Source organism: Esox lucius, chromosome 21 (assembly GCF_011004845.1).
Source record: "Esox lucius isolate fEsoLuc1 chromosome 21, fEsoLuc1.pri, whole genome shotgun sequence".
NCBI lineage: Eukaryota > Metazoa > Chordata > Actinopteri > Esociformes > Esocidae > Esox > Esox lucius.
The window spans coordinates 32336674-32361588 of NC_047589.1; the positions used below are offsets into that span (position 1 = coordinate 32336674).

Sequence of the window (24915 nt, forward strand, 5' to 3'; positions counted from 1 at the left end):
CTAAAACAAGCATTTCTGTTTTTCTTGAGTTTAAAAGCCTTCAATGGTGGGGCAGGTTTAAAGCCTTCAATGGTTTGTGGGGCAGTTTTAAAGACTTCAATGGTTTGTGGGGCAGCTTTAAAGCCTTCAATTGTTTGTGAGGCAGTTTTAAAGTCTTCAATGGTTTGTGAGGAAGGTTTAAAGTCTTCAATGGTTTGTGAGGCAGCTTTAAAGACTTCAGTGTTTGTGAGGCAGGATTAAAGCCTTCAATGGTTTGTGAGGCAGGTTTAAAGCCTTCAGTGTTTGTGAGGCAGGATTAAAGTCTTCAATGGTTTGTGAGGCAGGTTTAAAGCTTTCAATGGTTTGTGAGGCAGGTTTCTGAAATGTAACTGCCATTTGTGGAAGTTACCCTGTGCTCTTGAATAGTTTTGGATGAACATGCAAATCGCTTTGTGATTTAAATTCTCACACGGGTTGACATATGCAGCTTCCTGGTTGGATAAGCAGTGTGGGGAAAAAAGCAGAAAGACGTGGAATGAATGCTTATGAGGAAAGTTTGCCACAAACTTCAAGTCTTCCAGATCCATTGAGATACAAGCATTCATGATAAAACATTTGAGGATGAAATTGGGGTTTGTCATAAGAAGTATACAAAATTAGGATACATGTCTACCAGTAACACACATAGAAAACAATGCCCTCCTATGGTAAACAAATGCTTAACGGGCTCTGTTAGGAAGCAGATTGAAAGATTAGTTGTATCTATTTAATAGGAGCCATTTTCATTCCATCTAACTTGCGAATTACTGTGAATGCATTAGAAACATTAAGGCCTGTGCTTTATGACTGGGCTTCACATAATTCACATCTTGGCTATTTACAGAGTTATTCTACTGGCATATTTTCTATCATAGCCCAAATGCACTGTCTTTATATCTTCCAATATGTTATGACTTTGTCACTGTACATTTTCTTAAGAAATCTAAATCACTATTTACTGTTTCTGTATGAAACTTCTAACCCTTGGGGTATTAAAACACCTAATTTCACCTTAAGTAATTGTGATCAGTATATTAACTATATTTGTATGCATATTTCTCAGGAAACATTACTACAAGTGATGGTATACAACATTTACCAAGAGCATAAATATAGAACTCAGACCACTCTATACTGCCACCTGATGGCTAATCCTTCAGTGGTGTATTGTATACTGTTTTTTTTATCTCTTCACAAGTGATAACCATTCAAGCTAGAGAAACCAAACATTAACATCAGGATAACTGCAAAATCCTTGAAACATTTAAAGGTTTTCTAAACTGCTGTGTTAATATTGGGTAAGTTTGCACATAGCAAAAAGCAGGCTAGGCAACAAGTCAGTTGGGTCCAGCATAAAAAAACTAGCCTACTTTCAACAATCCTACTTTGGTAACACTTTCCGAAAAGGGTACATGAACAACCATTTACAAATGCAGTAGTTACCTTGAATTAACTTTGATGAACAATGATGAACAAACAGTTAACAATGATAACCTTTACTTTAATGGTTTACAAATGCATTAACAAACAGAGTGTAGTGTCATTTGTTCATTTTGACACAGGACATAAACTCATGTCGTTTTTGCAAGAACACAGTTAGTACTGTAATTTGTTAAGGTTGATAGAGGACATCCATTCATGTACAGTACCTAGTTCTTAGCATGAAAAATAGCCTAAGTAATATAAACTATCCATAATATAATCACATTGAAAACATTATTTATAAAGTAGGCTAGATAGTGATAGTTTAATAAATTACCTTCATGTTAACACAAATAGAACATGGCTGAGCAAGTTAGCAAAGTGCAACTCGGAACTGACAAACACTTGACTGGAGATAGCATACAGCTAACTGGAGCCAGCTAATAACCAACCGAAGCCATCTAACAAGGAACTAGCTAATCGCTAACCTTTACAGTGCAACGATTGCAAAGTTCCTAAACAATACAGTTACAAAATTTTATTATATTAATCCTAGGGATATTGTCAGCACAGTAACAAATTCGTTTTTTCCAAAGGAATGCACCACCGTCATGGCATTTTACACAGACGTGGGTCTCTGTCATAGTTATACAATGACCACGCTTTTCCCACCCTTTACATACACTTTAACAGGCACGTTATAAAACTGTATCGAAATGTCCTGTGTACTTCTGTACTTTGCTGACCAGGAAAACAGGATAAATGATGAGAAACAAATGGCTTTTCCTTGAAGAGTTACGAGAACGCGCAGGTGTTTTGATCATTAACAGTCCCTATGACCACGTCAAACTGCCCCCTATAGGCCAACGGTAGTAAGTGTCCTTCAAAATAAAAGTGTCCTTCAAAATTCTATATCAACCCCAAATGCGACCATACATTTTGTATGTGTCACACCTATTTGAAGACGTAAGTAGCCAGTCTACCTTTTAATATTCGTTACCGCACTTTAATCATATCAACAAATTGGATTATGTAAATTATCTTTTGAATAATGTATATTACTTAGCCTATTGTTCATGCAATAGTTTCTTCAAGTTTGATAATTAGGCCCATGTTTATGACAGGTGATGTCTTGGTTACTGTCATGTTGTCATAAAAAAAGACACTGACAGGTTATGTCTCAGTTAATGTCAAGTTGTCATAACAAAGACATCCCAAACAATGTCAACCTTGCCTAAAAAATGACGTAATCAACCAAATGACACCCAATGACAACATTCATAAATGTTCAAAATGATGTGTCATGTCATGGTTATGACAGTATCATGACAGTGTCATGTCACTCTTATGCACAATCCTTCAAATAAAGTGTTACCAGTTTTTCTTTGGCAATAAATGTAATTCAGCTAACCTAGCAGTGAGAGGGTCTGGAGCACCAGTAACCAAATGGTTAGTGTTCTGAAAAGACTGTTCAAGTCTAATTCTATAACTGGGAAAGAGAGATCAGGGTTATATGAATGTGCTCTTCTTGATTCCCCAAAGTGACAGCAGCTCTTTATTTAAATAGCATTGATGCCCAATCATAATGAGGTCTTGAGACAGCAGATGCAGGATTGCTCTAATTAGAATAGTTTACATTGGAACAAAAACAAACACCAATGAAGATGATGCTGTTAATCATGGTGCGACTTACATTAAGCCCCGCCTCTTCCCAGTAGTAGCCGTTGTATTGGTTAATCATACACTGGGTCTTATGAGTGAAGGCGGAGATTGAAGCGTTGCTCCACCACTGGTCCAGATTACCATCCTTATCATATTTCCTGCCTACACACACACACACACACAAATACACACACACACACACACAAACACGCACACACACACACAGACACACACATAATTCACATGCACACACACGTTAACAGACCTTTACAAATGTGTGTGTGTATTTGTGTGAGTTTGTATGGTTTTACCCTGTATGACTCACCATTGTTGTCAAATCCATGTGTTAGCTCATGTCCAACAATCACTCCTATGGCTCCATAGCTTAAAGACCTAGCAAGACACACAGACAATTGTTAATTAGCTGTACATGTGTGTGTGTCTGTTGGGTGTGTGTATGTATCTGTGTGTCTGTCTGTCTGTTGGGTGTGTGTGTGTATCTGTTGGTTGTGTGTCTGTGTCTGTCTGTTGGGTGTGTGTATGTGTGTCTGTTCGTTGTATGTATGTGTGTGTGTGTGTGTGTGTGTGTGTGTCTGTTGGTTTTGTGTATGTGTTTGTTGGGTATGTGTATGTTTGTGTGTGTGTGTGTGTTTGTCTATCTTTTGGATGTGTGTGTCTGTCTGTTGGGTGTGTGTATGTGTGTGTCTCTGTCTGTTGGGTGTGTATGTATGTGTTAGTATGTGTGTGTGTGTGTGTCTGTCAGTTGGGTGTCTTTATGTGTGTGTTTGTGTGTATACAGTGGATGTAAAAAGTCTACATGGCAGTTTTTTGTGATTTAAAAGAATGAGACAAAGATAAATCATGTCAGAACTTTTGTAACGCTTCTAGTTGTGGTGTAGTGTTGGCAAGGGAACCAGGCGCAGGCAGATATCACGTTCGTGGGTTTTAATAAACAAAAAACAAACCAAACACAAACGGAAAACAATGACTAATCTACTGAATGAAAATAAAGTGTGCGACAATGCGTCTTGACAGCTAATCATTCAAACAGTACATCAACAACATTCACCGGCATACGAACAGACATAACAGCAACAATGATCCACAATGTGGGGAGCAGAGGGGAAACTTTTAAACACATACAAACGATACAAATTGGGACCTGGTGTGAAAGATTGGAGACATGTGACAGTCCGGGATGTGTTCGTGTGATATGGGAACTTGAGAATATTTCGCACGGTGGCGCTGCTGCTCACCGCACCATGACAACTTTTTCCACTTATCATGTGAAAAATCTATTGAAAAACATACTGACATTTTAGAGGGGGAAAAATGAAAAATAAAAACCTTACAATAACCTGGTTGCATAAGTCTGCACACCCTATTATAACTGGCGATGTGGCTGGGTTCAGAATTAACCAATCACATTCAAACTCATGTTAAATAGAAGTAATTACAAACTTGCCATTATTTAAAGTGACTCTGATTAATCACAAATAAAGTTCAGCTAGTAGGATTTTCCTGACATTTTCTTAGTTGCATCTCAGAGCAAAAGCCATGGCCCGCAGAGAGATTCCAAAGTATCAGAGGGATCTCATTGTTGAAAGACATCAGTTAGGAGAAGGGTACAAAATAATTTCCAAAGCATTAGACATACCATGGAACACAGTGAAGACAGTCATCATCAAGTGGAGAAAATATGGCACAACAGAGATATTACTAAGAACTGGTAGTCCCTCTAAAATTGATGAAAAGACGAGATGCAAACTGGTCAGGGAGGCTTCCAAAAGGCCTACAGCAACATTAAAGGAACTGCAGGAATTTCTGGCAAGTACTGGCTGTGTGCTACATGTGACAACAATCTCCCGTATTCTTCATATGAATGGGCTATGGGGTAGGGTGGCAAGACGGAAGCCTTTTCTTACAAAGAAAAACATCCAAGCCCGGCTGAAGTTTGCAAAAACAAACATCAAGTCCCCCAAAAGCATGTGGGAAAATGTGTTATGGTCTGATGAAACCAAGGTTGAACCTTTTGGCCATAATTCCAAAATGTATGTTTGGTGCAAAAACAACACGGCACATCACCCAAAAAACACCATACCCACAGTGAAGCATGGTGGTGGCAGCATCATGCTTTGGGGCTGTTTTTCTTCAGCTGGAACCAGGGCTTAGTCAGGGTGGAGGGAATTATGAACAGTTCCAAATACCAGGCAATTTTGGCACAAAACCTTTGGGCGTCCATTAGAAAGCTGAAGATGAAGTTCACCTTTCAGCACGACAATGACCCAAATCACAAATCCAAATCTACAAAAGCAGGGCTTCACCAGAAGCATTAACATTTTGGAATGACCCAGCCAGAGCCCAGACCTAAATCCAATTGAACATCTGTGCGGTGATCTGAAGAGGGCTGTGCACAGGAGATGTCCTCGCAATCTTACAGATTTGGAGTGCTTTTGCAAAGAATAGTGGGCGAACATTGCCACGACAAGATGTGCCATCCTAATAGACTCCTACCCAAAAGGACTGAGTGCTGTAATAAAATCAAAAGGTGGTTCAACCAAGTATTAGTTTAAGGGTGTGCACACTTATGAAACCAGTTTTTTATTTTTCCCCCTCAAAGATTTCAGTTGGTTTTTCAATTGAATTATTCACATCATAGGTCACATTACAGGTGGAAAAAGTTCTGACATGATTTATCTTTGTCTCATTCTTTTACATCACAAGAATATATGTGTTTGTTAGGTGTGTGTATGTGTGTGTACGGGTGTCTTGTTGGGTGTGTGCGTGTGTCTGTTGGGTGTGTGTGTGTTTGTTGGGTGTGTGTATCTGTGTGTGTCTGTTGGGTGTGTGTTTGTGTGTGTGTGAGTGTGTGTCTGTCGGTTGGGTGTCTGTATGTGTGTGTCTGTATGTATGTATGTGTGTGTGTCTGTTGGGTGTGTATGTGTGTGTGTGTGTGTCCGTTGGGTGTGTGTATGTGTGTGTGTCTTGTGGGGTGTGTGTGTGTCTGTTGGGTGTGTGTATGTGTGTGTGTCTTGATGGGTGTGTGTATGTGTGTGTGTGTCTGTCTGTTGGGTGTGTGTATGTTTGCGTGTCTGTTGGGTGTGTGTGTGTCTGTCGGTTAGGGGTCTGTATGTGTGTGTTTGTGTGAATGTGTGTGTATGTGTTTGTTAGGTGTGTGTATATGTGTGTATGGGTGTGTGTTTGTGTGTGTATGTGTGTTTTGGGTGTGTGTATGTATGTATGTGTGTAGGTGTCTGTGTATATGTGTGTGTGTTGGGTGTATGTATGTGTGTGTGTGTTGGGTGTGTGTATTGGGTGTGTGTATGTGTCTGTGTATATGTGTGTGTGTTGGGTGTGTATATGTGTGTGTGTGTGTTGGGTGTGTGTATGTGTCTGTATATATATGTGTGTGTGTTGGGTGTATGTATGTGTGTTGGGTGTGTGTATGTGTGTGTGTGATGGGTGTGTGTATTGGGTGTGTGTATTGGGTGTGTATGTGTGAGTGTTGGGTGTGTGTATGTGTGTGTGTTGGGTGTGTGTATGTGTGTGTGTTGGGTGTGTGCACGTGTGTGGATATGTGAGTATGTGATCTCACCGAGGATAGTCCAGCCCCCAGAAAAAAGGTTTCTGGAGTTCTCCAGCTGGGAACCCTGGGAAAAAACAGTTTGAATCCAGAAACACATTTTGTCTGTGCTTGTGTGTGTACATATCTTGTGAATGTCTTACGTATTTGATTGGTGGAGGAGCTGTAGAAGGCATTGACTGTTGTGGGATTGGTGAACCATCTGTAACACAGTGACATCACATCCAAGCAGAATACAGTATATCTAGAAGTTAAATCAGAAATAGTGATGGGAAGTTCAACTGTAATTACCAACTCTGGTCTTTTAGAGTCGTTCAGTGAAAGATCATCTTTCAACACAGTTTAATTCATTTTTGTCAGTAATTTCTACAGCTGGAGTAATTCAATTTTATCCCCAGGTTTTCTGTTCTACCTAATCATTAGTTGTCCCACCTGATGTCCCAGTTGTAAATAAGTCTCTGGTTAGTGGGCTGACATAAAGAAACGGAGTGGAACTGGCCTTGAGGTTCAGAGTTCAACTCTAAGTTCAGTCTAATCCTAACCCTAACCCTTTGAGTGATTGAATAAAGTACAGTCGGATTAAGCCTAATCGTAAGCCTAACCGTAAACGTAACCTTCCCAGCTTGGAGTGAATAAAGTACGGTTGGGTTAACCATATCTCTAAACCTAAACCTCCTAGGTTGGATTAAATTAAGTACCGTTGGGTTAACCAAATTCCTAAACCTAACCCTCAGTATGTGGGACAGAACTCTGGTTGTTGTGTAACTCAGTACGTGGGACAGAACACTGGTTGTTGTGTAACTCAGTACGTGGGACAGAACACTGGTTGTTGTGTAACTCAGTACGTGGGACAGAACACTGGTTGTTGTGTAACTCAGTACGTGGGACAGAACTCTGGTTGTTGTGTAACTCAGTACGTGGGACAGAACTCTGGTTGTTGTGTAACTCAGTACGTGGGACAGAACTCTGGTTGTTGTGTAACTCAGTACGTGGGACAGAACTCTGGTTGTTGTGTAACTCAGTACGTGGGACAGAACTCTGGTTGTTGTGTAATTCAGTACGTGGGACAGAACTCTGGTTGTTGTGTAACTCAGTACGTGGGACAGAACTCTGGTTGGTGTGTAACTCAGTACGTGGGACAGAACTCTGGTTGTTGTGTAACTCAGTACGTGGGACAGAACTCTGGTTGTTGTGTAACTCAGTATGTGGGACAGAACTCTGGTTGGTGTGTAACTCAGTATGTGGGACAGAACTCTGGTTGGTGTGTAACTCAGTATGTGGGACAGAACTCTGGTTGGTGTGTAACTCACTCAGTACGTGGGACACCCCTCCGCAGCCAGATGATATCTGATTTGGCAATGAAACGCAATGTCTGCATCACATTACCGAAGTAGTCATCCTCAGAGAAAACCAGCTGCACAAACACATCAGTCCATGTACAATATTAATGCACACTAAGCAGCATTGACAAACACAGATGAGTCATAACAGGTATTACATACTGTATTGGTTGTAATGTGTATAGTAAACACATTTAATTTAATTTTAATCTACATTTACACACGCTGAGAACAAGTTATCTTACAGATGAGCTGTACAGTTGAGTATTACAGGAATATAAAATAGAAAAATATTTCTAAAAAACACAAGGAAGCACACACATTTGGTTGTCGTACACACCTGTTTAATATCTTCGTTGATGTAGGTGTCATTGAGGATGAATTGAGGATAACCAACCTTAGCCAGGACTGAATGGGCCTGCAGAAACACACAGAAATTGCTGTACAGACAGACAAGCACAAAGCACTGGTGGGCACTAGTACTATTCATTTAATATTATATTAAGAGAAGTTGTGACATGGTTCATTGCTTATTTTACCTTCTAAATAAATATGTACTCTAACAATCTTTAAACATTATAGCATATGCTGCTGCTATCAGTAGATAGTTAAGCAGAGCATCTATAGTGAATATATGTTTCATTTTATTTGTGGATCATTTGTGGAAAACAAACCCACATCCCTTTATTTCCCAAGAAACACCTGGACCAAACAGCAGTGTACAGCTTTAACACATACAATGAGGGGAAAAGTTTGTTGATCCCCTGCTGATTTTGTAAGTTTGGCCACTGACAAAGAGGCAATCAGAGGTCAGACGCTTCTTGTAGTTGGTATTTTGAACCATCTGTAACACACAGAGACATCACATCCAAGCCGAATACATTATATCCAGAAGTTCAACTGTAATTACCAACTCTGGTCTTTTAAATTCTTTCAGTGAAAGTTCATCCTTCAACACAGTAGAATTAATTTTTGTCAGTAATTTCTACAGCTGGGGTAATTCACTTTTATCCCCAGGTTTTCTGTTCTAAACGTAAGCCTAACCGTAAGCCTAACCGTAAGCCTAAACGTAAACCTAACCGTAAACCTAACCCTAACCCTAACCCTAAACCTAACCGTAAACCTAACCCTCCTAGCTTGGAGTGAATAAAGTACCATTGGGTTAACCCTATCCCTAAACCTAACCGTCCCAGGCTGGATCAAATAAAGTACTGTTAGAATAACAACAACAAAATCCAGAAAAACGCATGTCAAAAATGTTATGAATTGATTTGCATTTTAATGAGTGAAATAAGTATCAGAAATGTCTGGCTCCCAGGTGGAATCAGCCCAGAGCTACATGAGAGGATCTTGTCAATGATCTCAAGGCAGCTGTGACCACAGTCACCAGGAAAACAAACGGTAACACACCACGCTGTGAAGGACTGAAATCCTGCAGCACCCACAAGGTAACCCTGCTCAAGAAAGCGCATGTACAGGCCCGTCTGAGGAGGAGGAGAACTAGGGGAAAGTGCTGTGGTCAGATGAGACCATAACAAGCTCTTTGGCATCATCTCAACTTGCCGTGTTTGGAGGAGGAATGCTGCCTATGACCCCAAGAACACCATCCCCACCATCAAACATGGTGTTGGAAACATTATGCTTTGTGGGTATTTTTCTGCTAAGGGGACAGGACAACTTCACTGCATCAAAGGGACGATGGATGGGACCATGTACCGTCAAATCTTGGGTGAGAACCTCCTTCCCTGTGGCCTAGCCAGTCTCCAGACCTTAATCCCATAGAAAATCTGTGGAGGGAGCTGAAGGTTTGAGTTGCCAAACATCAACCTCGAAACCTTAATGACTTAGAGAAGATCTGCAAAGAGGAGTGGGACAAAATCCCTCCTGAGATGTGTACAAATCTGGTTGCCAACTACAAGAAATGTCTGACCTCTGATTGCTAACTAGGGTTTTGCCACCAAGTACTAAGTCATGTTTTGCAGAGGGGTCGAATACTTATTTCACTCATTAAAATGCAAATCAATTCATAACATTTTTGACATGCGTTTTTCTGGATTTTTTTTTGTTATTCTGTCTCCCACTGTTCAAATAAACCTAAAATTATAGACTGATCATTTCGTGGTCAGTGGGAAAACGTACAAAATCAGTAGGGGATCAAAAAAATAATCCCTCACTGTACAAACATTAAACACAAAGCACAAGCAAAACATCCCAGTTGCACATTTTGAAAGGCAGAATATTGGGGAGGTAGGCAGGCAGACAGACAGACAGACAGACAGAAAGATGATACCTTTTCTATAGCTTTCTTCCTGGTCGGTTCATCCATCCAGTCATTCTCTCGTTCCAACATGTTGATGAACGCCCAGCGAACCCCTTCAATCAGCTCCTCCATCTATACAACACACAGACAATGATTAATTAATTTATGTAACCTATACATAGATAAACAACACACAAACAGACAGAACTACACAAAGTTACACACATGTTAAAAACACACTAACAGGCTTACACATACACACAAACACACCATGTGTTTCTTGTCTTCCTGGAAGTGTGTGTCAATGAAGAGTCGTCCAGTGGCATACACCAGGGTGTTCTCAATGTAATTCACACACTTATCCCAGCGAGGGGTTAGAGAAGTTGTTCCTGTGGTTACCTAAAAAAATCACAGGTCAATACTGGTATATTGTGTGTGTGTTGGGGTGTGTGCGGGTGTGTCTGTGTGTTTGAATGTGGTACAAACCCGTGCAAAGTCCAGGTATCTGTATAAGAAGCGTCGACTGAGAGATGTGATTCTGGAGAATACTGTCCTCCATATGACATAGTTACTCACTGTCCTATAGAAACATTATAATATATAACTGGAGAATACTGTCCTCCATATGACATAGTTACTCACTATCCTATAGAAACATTATAATATATAACCCTGTTTCCAAACATGTTGGGACACAGTGTAAATAAGCAAATAAAAGCAGAATTCACTGATGTGCAAATAATTTATCCATTCACTTAATAAAAAATATTACAAACATACAACATATAAAATGTTGAAAATGAGAAATGTTATTGTTTTTGGAAAAATATATTATATAATATATATATATATTTTGAATTTGATGCCAGCAACACATTTCAAACAAGTTGGGACAGGGGCATGTTCACCACTGTGTTGCATCACGTCTTCTTTCAACAATACTCTGTAAGCATTTGGGAACTGAGGAGACCAACTGCTGTAATTCTGAAAATGAAATGTTTTCCCATTCTTGCTTGATATGGGATTTCAGCTACTCAACATTTCGGGGTCTCCTTTCTCGCACTGAACGTTTCATAATGTGGCAAAAGTTTTCAATGGGTGAGAGATCTGGACTGCATGGAGGCCAGTTTAGAACCCGGACTCTTTTCTACAGAGCCATGATGTTGTAATACGTGCAAAATGTGGTTTGGTATTGTCTAGCTGAAATAAGCAAGGCCTTCCCTGAAAAATACATAATCTAGATGGCAGCAAATGTTGCTCCAAAACCTGTATTGTTCAGCATTAATACTGCCTTCACAGACAATGGTTTTTAGAAGTGTTCCTGAGCCCATGAAGTAATTTACATTACAGAATCATGTCTGTTTTTAATGCAGTGCTGTCTGAGGGCCCGAATTCCATGGCCCTTTTGTACTATTTGCAATAAAATATAGGGATGAATGATTTGCACATTATTGCATTAGTTTTTATTACAAACGGGGTCGTAATTTATAACTGTATTATAAAAAAATAGCACTGTCCTATAGAAGCACACATTAGAAGATAATGCTGTCCTATAGAAACCATACAGAATAATATAACACTGTCATATAGAAAGCATACATTACAATATAACACTGTCCTATAGAAAGCAAACAATATAATATAACACTGTCCTATAGAAACCATATAGAATAATACAACACTGCCCTATAGAAACCATACATTATAATATAACACTGTCCTATAGATACAATACAGAATAATATAACACTGTCATATAGAAAGCATACATTATAATATAACACTGTCCTATAGAAAGCAAACAATATAATATAACACTGTCCTATAGAAACCATATAGAATAATACAACACTGTCCTATAGAAACCATACATTATAATATAACACTGTCCTATAGAAACCATTCTGAATAATATAACACTGTCCTATAGAAACCATTCTGAATAATATAACACTGTCCTATAGAAACCATATAGAATAACACAACACTGCCCTATTGAAACCATACATTATAATATAACACTGTCCTATAGATACAATACACTGTAATATAACACTGTCCTATAGAAACCATTCTGAATAATATAACACTGTCCTATAGAAACCATTCTGAATAATATAACACTGTCCTATAGAAACCATATAGAATAACACAACACTGCCCTATTGAAACCATACATTATAATATAACACTGTCCTATAGATACAATACACTGTAATATAACACTGTCCTATAGAAACCATTCTGAATAATATAACACTGTCCTATAGAAACCATACATTCTAATACAACACTGTCTTATAGAAACCATTATAATATAACACTGTCATATAGATACCATACATTATAATATAACACTGTCCTATAGAAAACATACAGTATAATATAACACTGTCCTATAGAAAACATACAGTATAATATAACACTGTCCTAAGCAAAATAGTATAATATAACTGGGGTATAGAAACCATACAGAATAATATAACACTGTCATATAGAAAGCATACATTATAATATAACACTGTCCTATAGAAACCATATAGAACAATATAACATTGTCCTAAGCAAAATAGTATGATATAATATAAAACTGAAAAATTACAATATGACACTGTCATATTGTCATAGAAACCATTATAATATCACACCGTCTTATAGAAATCATACATTATAATATAACACTGTCCTATAAAAACCATTATAATATAACACTGTCATATAGATACCATACATTATAATACAAACACTGTCCTATAGAAACCGTTATAATATAAGACTGTCATATAGATACCATACATTCTAATACAACACTGTCCTATAGAAACCGTTATAATATAACACTGTCATATAGATACCATACATTCTAATACAACACTGTCCTATAGAAACCATTATAATATCACACTGTCATATAGATACCATACATTATAATATAATACTGTCCTATAGAAACCATTATAATATACACTGTCATATAGATACCATACATTATAATACAACACTGTTCTAAGCAAAATAGTTTAATATAATATTTAACAGAAAAATTACAATATAACACTGTCCTATAGATACCATACACTGTAATATAACACTGTCATATAGAAACCATATATTATAATATAACACTGCCTTATAGAAACCATGTATTATAATATAACATTGTTCTATAGGAACCATATACTGTTTCGTAATATAACACTGCTCTATGTGTGTATGTGTGTGTGTGTGTACGTGTGTATGTGTGTGTGTGTGTGTGTCTATACCTTGGTTCAGTAGTATTGAGGAGTTTAAACAGCTGTTTGAAGTAAGTTGGGGTGCGGACGATCACCGGCTCAGAGGAAGACACAGACAAACCTTCATCTGCTGAGTCTATTATTGAAGTTATAAAAGACAGCCAGTCAAACTACACAACCGCCCCACACAAACACACACACAGGAAAAGAAAAACCAAGAAAGTGTTATCCATAGATATGATATTATTATCCCTACATATTAGTCAAAAGAGAGAAAATAATGTGTGGCAGAGAGAGAGAGAGAGATAGAGAGAGAGAGAGAGATAGGAAAGGTACCTGTGGTACAGAGCGTTGCAAACGGGAGATGGTGTATCTGTTGTACAAGTTCTCACTGGTCCGGTTCTCAAAGGGAATCACAATCTACAGCAGAACATAGAACACAAAATCTTAGCAAAGTTTAGTTTCAGTAAGCATTCAGTGGTTGTGATGTATAATGTTTTAGTGATATCCTACTTTGATAGCACATGAAACACCCATCAGTTAATGCCCCTCAATTGATAATAAATCTATGTTAATACCACCCATCTGATAATACACGTTTCCATCTGTTAATACCACCCATCTGATAATACCACCTATCTGTTAATATATCCATCTGTTAATACTACCCATCTGATAATAAATCTATGTTAATATCACCCATCTGATAATATACGTTTCCATCTGTTAATACCACCCATTTGTTAATACCACCTATCTGTTAATATATCCATCTGTAAATACCACCCATCTGATAATAAATATATATGTTAATACAACCCATCTGATAATAGACGTTTCCATCTGTTAATACCACCCATCTGATAATACCACCTATCTGTTAATATATCCATCTGTTAATACCACCCATCTGATAATACCACCTATCTGTTAATACCACCCATCTGATAATAAATCTATGTTAATACCACCCATCTGATAATATACGTTTCCATCTGTTAATACCACCCATTTGTTAATACCTCCTATCTGTTAATATATCCATCTGTAAATACCACCCATCTGATAATAAATATATATGTTAATACAACCCATCTGATTATATGCGTTTCCATCTGTTAATACCACCCATCTTTTAATATAGCCATCTGCTAACACTATACATCTTTTCATATATCCATCTGTTAATCAATCCATCTGTTAATACCAACCATCTGTGAATACCAACCATCTGTTAAAATATCAATTTGTTAAAAGATCCACCTGCTAATACTATCCATCTATTAATATTTCCATCTGTTAGATAATCCATATCCAGTCACACCTGACAGATAGTAGCTTCTCACTTCATCTAGCCGAATATTCTTTGACTCTGGCCCCTCTCACTTGTGGGGTTCCTCAAGGCTCCTTTTTGGGCCCCATCCACTTTTCACTAAATATTTTGCCCTTGGGGTCCATTTTTAAGAAACAATATTTAAACATCTATTTGCCAATAAAAACTATAAGTAAAGATTCTGTGCAGCCTTTGTGGCTTAAACTGCTTAAAGGAAATCAAAACTTGGATGGATTTAAACTTTCTCACTTAATGAAAGTAAGACAGAGATTGTTATGTTTGGACGAGCAGAATTATTGGGTGATCCTCTTGGTACTCTGGGCCCTTTAGCTTCTCTCAGTCGATCCTTCGTTAAGAATCTTGGTGTTCATTTTGATAGGTCCTTCAAATTTGATAGGCAGATTAGTTCACTCGTCAAAACTTTTTTGCCCCACTGTAATAATGAATAATTCTGTAGTTGGACCAGACCATGTAATAACAAATTATTCCACTAGCTTATTTCAGTTAAGACTTTTAGCAAAGGTTAAGGTCTATCTCTCTCCATGCTGTTATTAGTTCTTGGCTAGATTATTGTAATTCTTTCTACATGGGGGTAGAAAGGTCATCTCTAAATTGGCTAGTTAGTACACAATGAAGCTGCTCGTCTTTTAACTGGAATAAGAAAGCATGAACACATAACACCAGTCTTGGCCTCCCTCCATTGGCTTCTGGTTTGATTTCATGATTTTATTGCTGGTTTTCAAGGTTTTAGTGATAACACCCATCTACAGTGCTGCTTGAAAGTATGTGAACCCCTTGTGCAATTACAGATTATATTGTCCACCATGTGTCCACCAATCAGGACCAGTCTTTTTAATCTGACATAATAGGTTTATAGTGACCAATTCCATATGTTGGAATAAGAAATTACATGTGTTGTAGAAAAACTAAAACAATATTTTTAGTGCAGGTGTAACAATTAGTGACCCCCAAGGTGAAATAATTGTGTGTGAAATTCAGCCATCATATGAGGGAGCTGTAGGAAAGACTTTGTTCTGGACTTTGATAAATAGGGACAATAAACCTGGTCAGTTTGATGTTAGCCACATAGGTGAATGCTAAACGCAAGGCTAAAAGGAAAGAAGACATCAGTCTAGTGAAGGCTGTAGAACCATGTAACTTAGACTTGAGCTCCATCACCTCAGTGTGTGGTGAAACATTTACAAATGGAGAGCATTTAAAAGTACAACAACTTGGCCTAGAAATGGAAACCATTCCAAAACAAGAGCCACAAGATAAATACTAAATCAGGTAAATGCCAAACCAAACACAAAAACCAGAGATTTGCAGACCCCCGTGCTGCATCTCTGGTTACTGTGCTTTAAGTCCATGTTTCTGGCAGTCCATTCTCTGGAAAGATTAAAAAAAAAAAATCCTACACTTCCTACCACCAAAAAAACCTGATCCCAACAGTAAAGAATGTTGGAGGGCGTGTCCAGGTCTGAGGCTGCTTTTCCCCCACTGGACTTGGTCAACTGCACATCATCAAGGGAACCATGTATTCTGAGGTACCAGGAGAATCTTTAACAGAACATCTGGAAATTTTTCATGGATCTAAAGCTAGGCCAAAAATGGATCTTCAAACAAGACAAAGTTCTGTGCAGAGTGGGCAAAGATTCTTCAAAAATGTCTGGGACTAATTATTGGCTTTAAAAGTTGTTTACTTCAAGTTATTGCTGCTAACGGAGGTGCTAAAAGCTATTGAATGACCGTGTTCCCATATCTGAGGGTTTAAATGAGGATTAACTATTATTAAGAGTTTATTTTAATATTTTAGATTTTTGCTAAAATTATGACCATCCCTGTCGGGTTTTCAAACGTTCAAGCAGCGCTGTATTTGTATTGCTAGATGGTATTCCTGCCTAACAGTTAAATTTTGGTCTCTTCAGTTCAGATATTTATTTCCCCATGCTTTCAGAATTCTTAAGGCGACATGACATATGCCTTATACTCAGGAGGGGCATCTGTCTAGTCCCTCTACCATAAAGGCATCTGTCTAGTCCCTCTACCATAAAAGCATCTGTCTAGTCCCTCTACCATAAAAGCATCTGTCTAGTCCCTCTACCATAAAAGCATCTGTCTAGTCCCTCTACCATAAAAGCATCTGTCTAGTCCCTCTACCATAAAGGCATCTATCTAGTCCCTCTACCATAAAGGCATCTAGTCTAGTCCCTCTACCATAAAGGCATCTGTCTAGTCCCTCTACCATAAAGGCATCTGTCTAGTCCCTCTACCATAAAGGCATCTGTCTAGTCCCTCTACCATAAAGGCATCTGTCTAGTCCCTCTACCATAAAGGCATCTGTCTAGTCCCTCTACCATAAAAGCATCTGTCTAGTCCCTCTACCATAAAAGCATCTGTCTAGTCCCTCTACCATAAAAGCATCTGTCTAGTCCCTCTACCATAAAGGCATCTAGTCTAGTCCCTCTACCATAAAGGCATCTGTCTAGTCCCTCTACCATAAAGGCATCTGTCTAGTCCCTCTACCATAAAGGCATCTGTCTAGTCCCTCTACCATAAAGGCATCTGTCTAGTCCCTCTACCATAAAGGCATCTGTCTAGTCCCTCTACCATAAAAGCATCTGTCTAGTCCCTCTACCATAAAAGCATCTGTCTAGTCCCTCTACCATAAAAGCATCTGTCTAGTCCCTCTACCATAAAGGCATCTATCTAGTCCCTCTACCATAAAGGCATCTAGTCTAGTCCCTCTACCATAAAGGCATCTGTCTAGTCCCTCTACCATAAAGGCATCTGTCTAGTCCCTCTACCATAAAGGCATCTGTCTAGTCCCTCTACCATAAAGGCATCTGTCTAGTCCCTCTACCATAAAGGCATCTGTCTAGTCCCTCTAGCATAAAGGCATCTGTCTAGTCCCTCTACCATAAAAGCATCTGTCTAGTCCCTCTACCATAAAAGCATCTGTCTAGTCCCTCTACCATAAAAGCATCTGTCTAGTCCCTCTACCATAAAAGCATCTGTCTAGTCCCTCTACCATAAAGGCCTGCTATGGGGAGTGTCTTGGTGGTTCCATATGTATTACATTTCTTCCATAAATAGAAGAGGTCTGAATCTTTTTGACCAACAACTGGTCAGTGCAAGAGAGGAGTTATAATTGATTAATGGCTCTGGCTATTAGGAACAATTGTAAAAACATGAACAGGTAATATACAAACTATAAGGGATACAGTGCAGGTTCAGATATTCAAAGGGGGGTGTAAAGGGAGTGTAGTGGGGTGAGTTTAAAGTGTCAGGCTCACTACAATGGTGGGGCATTTAAATGTTATCTTATTTTATTTCAGTTCATTGTTTTGCCAAATTGAGTATTCCTTTAGTCTTTGTGTACTATATGAGACACACACACACACCTTAGCAAGTTTGGTCTCGAAGGTCAGGGCATCTTTCATCTGAGTCTCGGCTGCTTCCTGTGGTGCTCCTAACATCACTGCTATGTCCACCATGAGGTTCAGGAGGGCGCTACGGTACTACACACACACAAACACACAAACCCACACAAACACACACAAACACACACAAACACACACCCACACCCAAACACACACCCAAAAACAGACACACCCAAACACAAACACACATCCACCCACACACAAACACACACCCATGTTTTACAAATCATTTTGTACTAAAGGGCCACATCCTTGTTTACTTACAGTCTGAGCACTGGAGGTGTTGGTGATGTAATCTTCTCTGGAGAGAAACAGAGATGCCTGGTCCAACTAAGGAGACAGAATGATTTGTTATTACTTGGTCTGGTCCAACTATGCAATTATTCATTAATACATAGTCTGATCTTTTTTAGGAGATGGAATTATTCATTATTTCATGGTCTGATTTATGTAAGGAGATGGAATTATTCATTTTTACATGGTCTGATATATGTAAGGAGATGGAATTATTCATTATTACATGGTCTGATCTATGTAAGGAGATGGAATTATCCATTATTATATGGTCTGATCTATGTAAGGAGATGGAATTATTCATTATTACATGGTCTGGTCCAACTACAGAATTATTCATTATTACATGGTCTGATTGACATAAGGAGGTGGAATTATTCATTATTACATGGTCTGGTCCAACTACAGAATTATTCATTTTAACATGGTCCCGTCTAAGTAAGGAGATGGAATAATTTGTTATTACATGGTCTGGTCCAACTACAGAATTATTCATTATTACAGTGGGGCAAAAAAGTATTTAGTCAGCCACCAATTGTGCAAGTTCTCCCACTTAAAAAGACAAGAGAGGCCTGTAATTTTCATCATATGTATCACATTGCAGGATTTTTGATGAATTTATTGGTAAATTATGGTGGAAAATAAGTATTTGGTCAATAACAAAAGTTCATCTCAATACTTTGTTATATACCCTTTGTTGGCAGTGACAGAGGTCAAATGTTTTCTGTGAGTCTTCACAAGGTTTTCACACACTGTTGCTGGTATTTTGGCCCATTCCTCCATGCAGATCTCCTCTAGAGCAGTGATGTTTTGGGCAACACGGACTTTCAACTGCCTCCAAAGATTTTCTATAGGGTTGAGATCTGGTGACTGGCTAGGCCACTCCAGGACCTTGAAATGCTTCTTACGAAGCCACTCTTTCGTTGCCCGGGCGGTGTGTTTGGGATCATTGTCATGCTGAAAGACCCAGCCACGTTTCATCTTCAATGCCCTTGCTGATGGAAGGAGGTTTTCACTCAAAATCTCACGATCCATGGCCCCATTCATTCTTTTGCATAAAAACAGCCCCAAAGCATGATGTTTCCACCCCCATGCTTCACAGTAGGTATGGTGTTCTTTGGATGCAACTCAGCATTCTTTCTCCTCCAAACATGACGAGTTGAGTTTTTACCAAAAAGTTCTATTTTGGTTTCATCGGACCATATGACATTCTCCCAAGCCTCTTCTGGACCATCCAAATGCTCTTTGCAAACCTCAGACGGGCCTGGACATGTACTGGCTTAAGCAGGGGGAGACGTCTGGCACTGCAGGACTTGAGTCCCTGGCGGCATAGTTACTGTTAATGATGGTAGCCTTTGTTACTTTGGTCCCAGCTCTCTGCAGGTCATTCACTAGGTCCCCCCGTGTGGTTCTGGGATTTTTGCTCACCGTTCTTGTGATCATTTTGACCCCATGGGGTGAGATCTTGCGTGGAGCCCTGGATCGAGGGAGATTATCAGTAGTTTTGTATGTCTTCCATTTTCTTATAATTGCGCCCACCGTTGATTTCTTCACACCAAGCTGCTTACCTATTGCAGATTCAGTCTTCCCAGCCTGGTGCAGGTCTACAATTTTGTTTCTGGTGTCCTTTGACAGCTCTTTGGTCTTGGCCATAGAGGAGTTTGGAGTGTAACTGTTTGAGGTTGTGGACAGGAGTCTTTTATACTGATAACAAGTTCAAACAGGTGCCATTAATACAGTTAATGAGTGGAGGAAAGAGGAGCCTCTTAAAGAAGTTTTTACAGGTCTGTGAGAGCCAGAAAACTTGCTTGTTTGTAGGTGACCAAATAATTATTTTACAGAGGAATTTACCAATAAATAAAAATATCCTACAATGGGATTTTCTGGATTTTTTTTTCTCATTTTGTCTCTCATAGTTTAAGTGTACCCATGATGAAAATTACAGGCCTCTCTCATCTTTTTAAATGGGAGAACTTGCACAAATGGTGGCTGACTAAATACTTTTTTGCCCCACTGTACATGGTTTGGTCCAACTAAGGAGATGGAATGATTATTCATTACACAGTCTGGTCAAACTAAAGAAACAGAATGATTAGTTATAACACAACCTGGTTCAACAAAATCGATAGAATTATTAGTTATAATGTAGTCCGGTTCAACTAAAGAGACAGAGCTATTAATTGTTACATGATATGGTCCCACAACAAAATGTTTTGTTTTTACATGGCCTGGTCCAACTAGGGACACAGAACGACTTCTTATTTCACAGTCTGGTGGTGACAATGAAGGATTAGTTATCACAAGGTAATTCAGTGATCCAGGCATTCTATCAGGGGGTGTACCTTAATGATGTAGTGGGTGGAGTTCTTGTCATCAGGGGCGATGAATAAGCGAATCAGAACACTCTTGCCATGTTGATTCCTAATTAGTGCCAATGTTTTTAAGAGGTCCCATTGCTCTTGTGACCAGAGCCATTCCCTCCCGAGACCCTCCAGGACTGGCCAGCGGAACTCTGACTGTTGTAGGAGCTTCAGCAGGGGAGCACAGTCTACCTTCTCCACTACAGCTACACATACACACACACACACATGCATGCAAGCACACATGCACACATAATTTTTTAGGGACACATTTCTTTTCCATTTAAAATCCTATTTTACCTAACACTGAGTAGTGATTACGTCGACTTTAGTGTATATACTGTATAAATACATATATACGAACATAAAAGCACAAATCGTGCCAAAGCCTGTTTTAAATGTAACCTATGAGTTTGTGTTTGTACAGTATGTGTGTGTGTGTGTGTTGGGAAAATGGGGAGCTGTATTTATGTGTATGTGTGTAACTGACCTTCGTCCATACAGGATCGGTAGAGGACCTTAGCCTTCCGAACAGCTTCTATTTCCTCTGAAGGAGACTTGGACTCCAGTAAATCTACCACACATACAGAGGAGTAAGGCATGTTTAAGACAGCTTGTTTAACATCCACGGTCCAAGGTGATTGAGACCGGATTTCAGTACTTGGACATTTTGGGTCCTACATTCATTTCTGTCACAGTTATAATGAAATATTGTATATCCTGATAATCACAACCCCCTCAGCTTCAATAAAAATACATAAAAACAGACACATCTGGGACACTATTAAAAAAAAACTTTTTTTACGAAAAACATTTCTGCGATACAGTATGATAAAAATATTTTGAAACCATTATGAAGTTTTGTTCCTATGTTATTTTCTGTTATTTCCATGCCTTTATTGTCATATTACATTGCTTTTGGCTGAAACTAATGAATATAGTTAATAATACAATGTCAAAAATATAGTTTCCCCAAATAATATTGGTTCTTCAGCCTAGAGATGAAACAGAATTTTATGAAATAAAGAGAAGGCATTTTTGGATCAATTAAGTGTAATGACACCAAACTGCCGTGTAGATGGCAGCAGAGGATCAGTAGCGCAGTTTAGACCAAAAAGCTCTATTTTTGTCTCATCGGACCACATGACCTTCTCCCATTCCTCCACTGGATCATCCAGATGGTTATTGGCAAAATTCAGATGGGCCTGGACATGCGCTGGCTTGAGCAGGGGGACCTTGCGTGCGTTGCAGGATTTTAATCCATGAAGGCATAGTGTGTTACTAATGGTTTTCTTTGAGACTGTGGTCCCACCTCTCTTCAGGTCATTGACCAGGTCCTGCCGTGTAGTTCTGGGCTGATCCCTCACTTTCCTCATGATCAGTGATGCCCAACGAGGTGAGATCTTGCATGGAGCCCCAGACCGAGGAAGATTGACCATCATCTTGAACTTCTTCCATTTTATAATAACTGCGCCAACAGTTGTTGCCTTCTCACCAAGCAGCTTCCCTATTGTCCTGTAGCCCATCCCAGCCTTGAGCAAGTCTACAATTTATCCCTGATGTCCTTACACAGCTCTGTGGTCTTGGCCATTGTGAAGAGATTGGAGTCTGTTTGATTGAGTGTGTGGACAGGTGTCTTTTATACAGGTAACGAATTCAAACAGGTGCAGTTAATACAGGTAATGAGTGGAGAACAGGAAGTCTTCTTAAAGAAAACTAACAGGTCTTTGAGAGCTGGAATTCTTACTGGTTGGTAGGTGATCAAATACTTATGTCATGCAATAAAATGAAAATGAATTATTTAAAAATCATACAATAGGATTTTCTGGATTTTTCAGTCTCTCACAGTTGAAGTGTACCTATGATAAAAATTACAGACCTCTCCATGCTTTGTAAGTAGGAAAACCTGCAAAATCAGCAGTGTATCAAATACTTGTTCTCCCCACTGTAAATGATAAAAACTTGAGGCCATTGGGGGAATAGCAATATACTTGTGTCTTGTGCTATCTGCAAGTGTCTTGTTTTGTCTGTCAACTGATTATTATTGTAGTTTTTCCTAAACAGATTTTTATTTTTGTTGCTTGTAGCCGTTTTTGATTCTGCAAACTGACAAAAGAGTATAAAATGTAAAAGAAGCTACATGTGTTGATGTGTTGAAGGGTCTTGTGCATGGTCTGTAGGTCCCTGGATTGTTAAATCAACCCATGTTTTCCCCATCTAGTGACGAGCGTGTTCACATAAAAGGGGCAGTATTTGCACCTTATTACATGGAAAACATGGAGTCTACCAGAGACGCATATTTCATTCAAGAGGAGCAAATTATAATTTTAGAGATATATGAAGAATATATATAAATATATATATATATATATATATATATATATATATATATATATATATATTAAAAAAAATCTAATATTTTCGGCACTCCCACTTCAGTACTTTCCCTGTGTCTTTTTAGTATGATGTTTTTTACGTAAAAGCCAAAGATAAATAAAAGCCAAAGATAAATTACTATTTTTGTCGTTATTACATTTAAATCTGTTACCATTATGCAGTAGGTGTGCTGCTAGGCATATCTGACGAATAACCACAAGTGCATGAAATATGGTGACACTATATCATGTTGCAAATCAAAAAAAATTCTAAAGAAATCCGGACAATGGAATTCCTGACTGAGGCACGTACTAGATTTAAGAGACTGGTTCTATATCTAAGAGGCTGGTACTAGATCTGAGAGGCTGGTACTAGATTTAAGAGACTGATTCTACACTCACCTAAAGGATTATTAGGAACACCTGTTCAATTTCTCATGATTGCAATTATCTAATCAACCAATCACATGGCAGTTGCTTCAATGCATTTAGGGGTGGGGTCCTGGTCAAGACAATCTCCTGAACTGCAAACTGAATGTCAGAATGGGAAAGAAAGTGATTTAAGCAATTTTGAGCGTGGCATGGTTGTTGGTGCCAGACGGGTCGGTCTGAGTATTTACAATCTGCTCAGTTACTGGGATTTTCACGCACAACCATTTCTAGTGTTTACAAAGAATGGTGTGAAAAGGGAAAAACATCCAGTATGCGGCAGTCCTGTGGGCGAAAATGCCTGGGGGCAAAAATGCCTTGTTGATGCTAGAGGTCAGAGGAGAATGGGCTGACTGATTCAAGCTGATAGAAGAGCAACTTTGACTGAAATAACCACTTGTTACAACTGAGGTATGCAGCAAAGCATTTGTGAAGCCACAACACGCACAACCTTGAGGAGGATGGGCTACAACAGCAGAAGACCCCACTGGGTACCACTCTTCTCCACTACAAATAGGCAAAAGAGGCTACAATTTGCACGAGCTCACCAAAATTGGACAGTTGAAGACTGGAAGAATGTTGCCTGGTCTGATGAGTCTCGATTTCTGTTGTGACATTCAGATGGTAGAGTCAGAATTTGGTGTAAACAGAATGAGAACATGGATCCATCATGCCTTGTTACCACTGTGCAGGCTGGTGGTGGTGGTGTAATGGTGTGGGGGATGTTTACTTGGTACACTTTAGGCCCCTTAGTGCCAATTGGGCATTGTTTAAATGCCACGGCCTACCTGAGCATTGTTTCTGACCATGTCCATCCCTTTATGACCACCATGTACCCATCCTCTGATGGCTACTTCCAGCAGGATAATGCACCATGTCCCAAAGCTCGAATCATTTCAAATTGGTTTCTTGAACATGACAATGAGTTCACTGTACTGAAATGGCCCCCACCGTCACCAGATCTCAACCCAATAGAGCATCTTTGGGATGTGGTGGAACGGGAGCTTTGTGCCCTGGATGTGCATCCCACAAATCTCCATCAACTGCAAGATGCTATCCTATCAATATGGGCCAACATTTCTAAAGAATGCTTTCAGCACCTTGTTGAATCAATGCCATGTAGAATTAAGGCAGTTCTGAAGGCGAAAGGGTGTCAAACACAG

At 39.0% G+C, this 24915-nt stretch overlaps 1 protein-coding gene across 6 annotated transcripts in view; it reads right to left on the reverse strand.

Moving 5' to 3' along the window:
- The window catches only part of phex (phosphate regulating endopeptidase homolog, X-linked), a 49584-nt gene that overhangs the window by 10750 nt on the left and 13919 nt on the right, over positions 1–24915 (reverse strand). For 3 of the 6 annotated variants that reach the window (XM_029116385.2, XM_029116382.2, XM_034289458.1), the window contains exons 4-18: positions 21439–21522; positions 20931–21154; positions 18559–18624; positions 18256–18372; positions 13855–13938; positions 13549–13688; positions 10772–10865; positions 10556–10684; positions 10316–10417; positions 8366–8443; positions 7996–8099; positions 6829–6929; positions 6698–6752; positions 3428–3495; positions 3134–3264 (exon numbers count right to left, since the gene is read on the reverse strand). In XM_029116385.2, the coding sequence (XP_028972218.1) occupies positions 3134–3264; positions 3428–3495; positions 6698–6752; positions 6829–6929; positions 7996–8099; positions 8366–8443; positions 10316–10417; positions 10556–10684; positions 10772–10865; positions 13549–13688; positions 13855–13938; positions 18256–18372; positions 18559–18624; positions 20931–21154; positions 21439–21522 (1577 nt within the window). Of the gene's footprint in view, positions 1–3133; positions 3265–3427; positions 3496–6697; positions 7955–7990; positions 8100–8365; positions 8444–10315; positions 10418–10555; positions 10685–10771; positions 10866–13548; positions 13689–13854; positions 13939–18255; positions 18373–18558; positions 18625–20930; positions 21155–21438; positions 21523–24915 lie in introns of those variants that run through there. The other 3 variants (XM_029116384.2, XM_029116383.2, XM_029116386.2) reach the window with 3 other exon arrangements.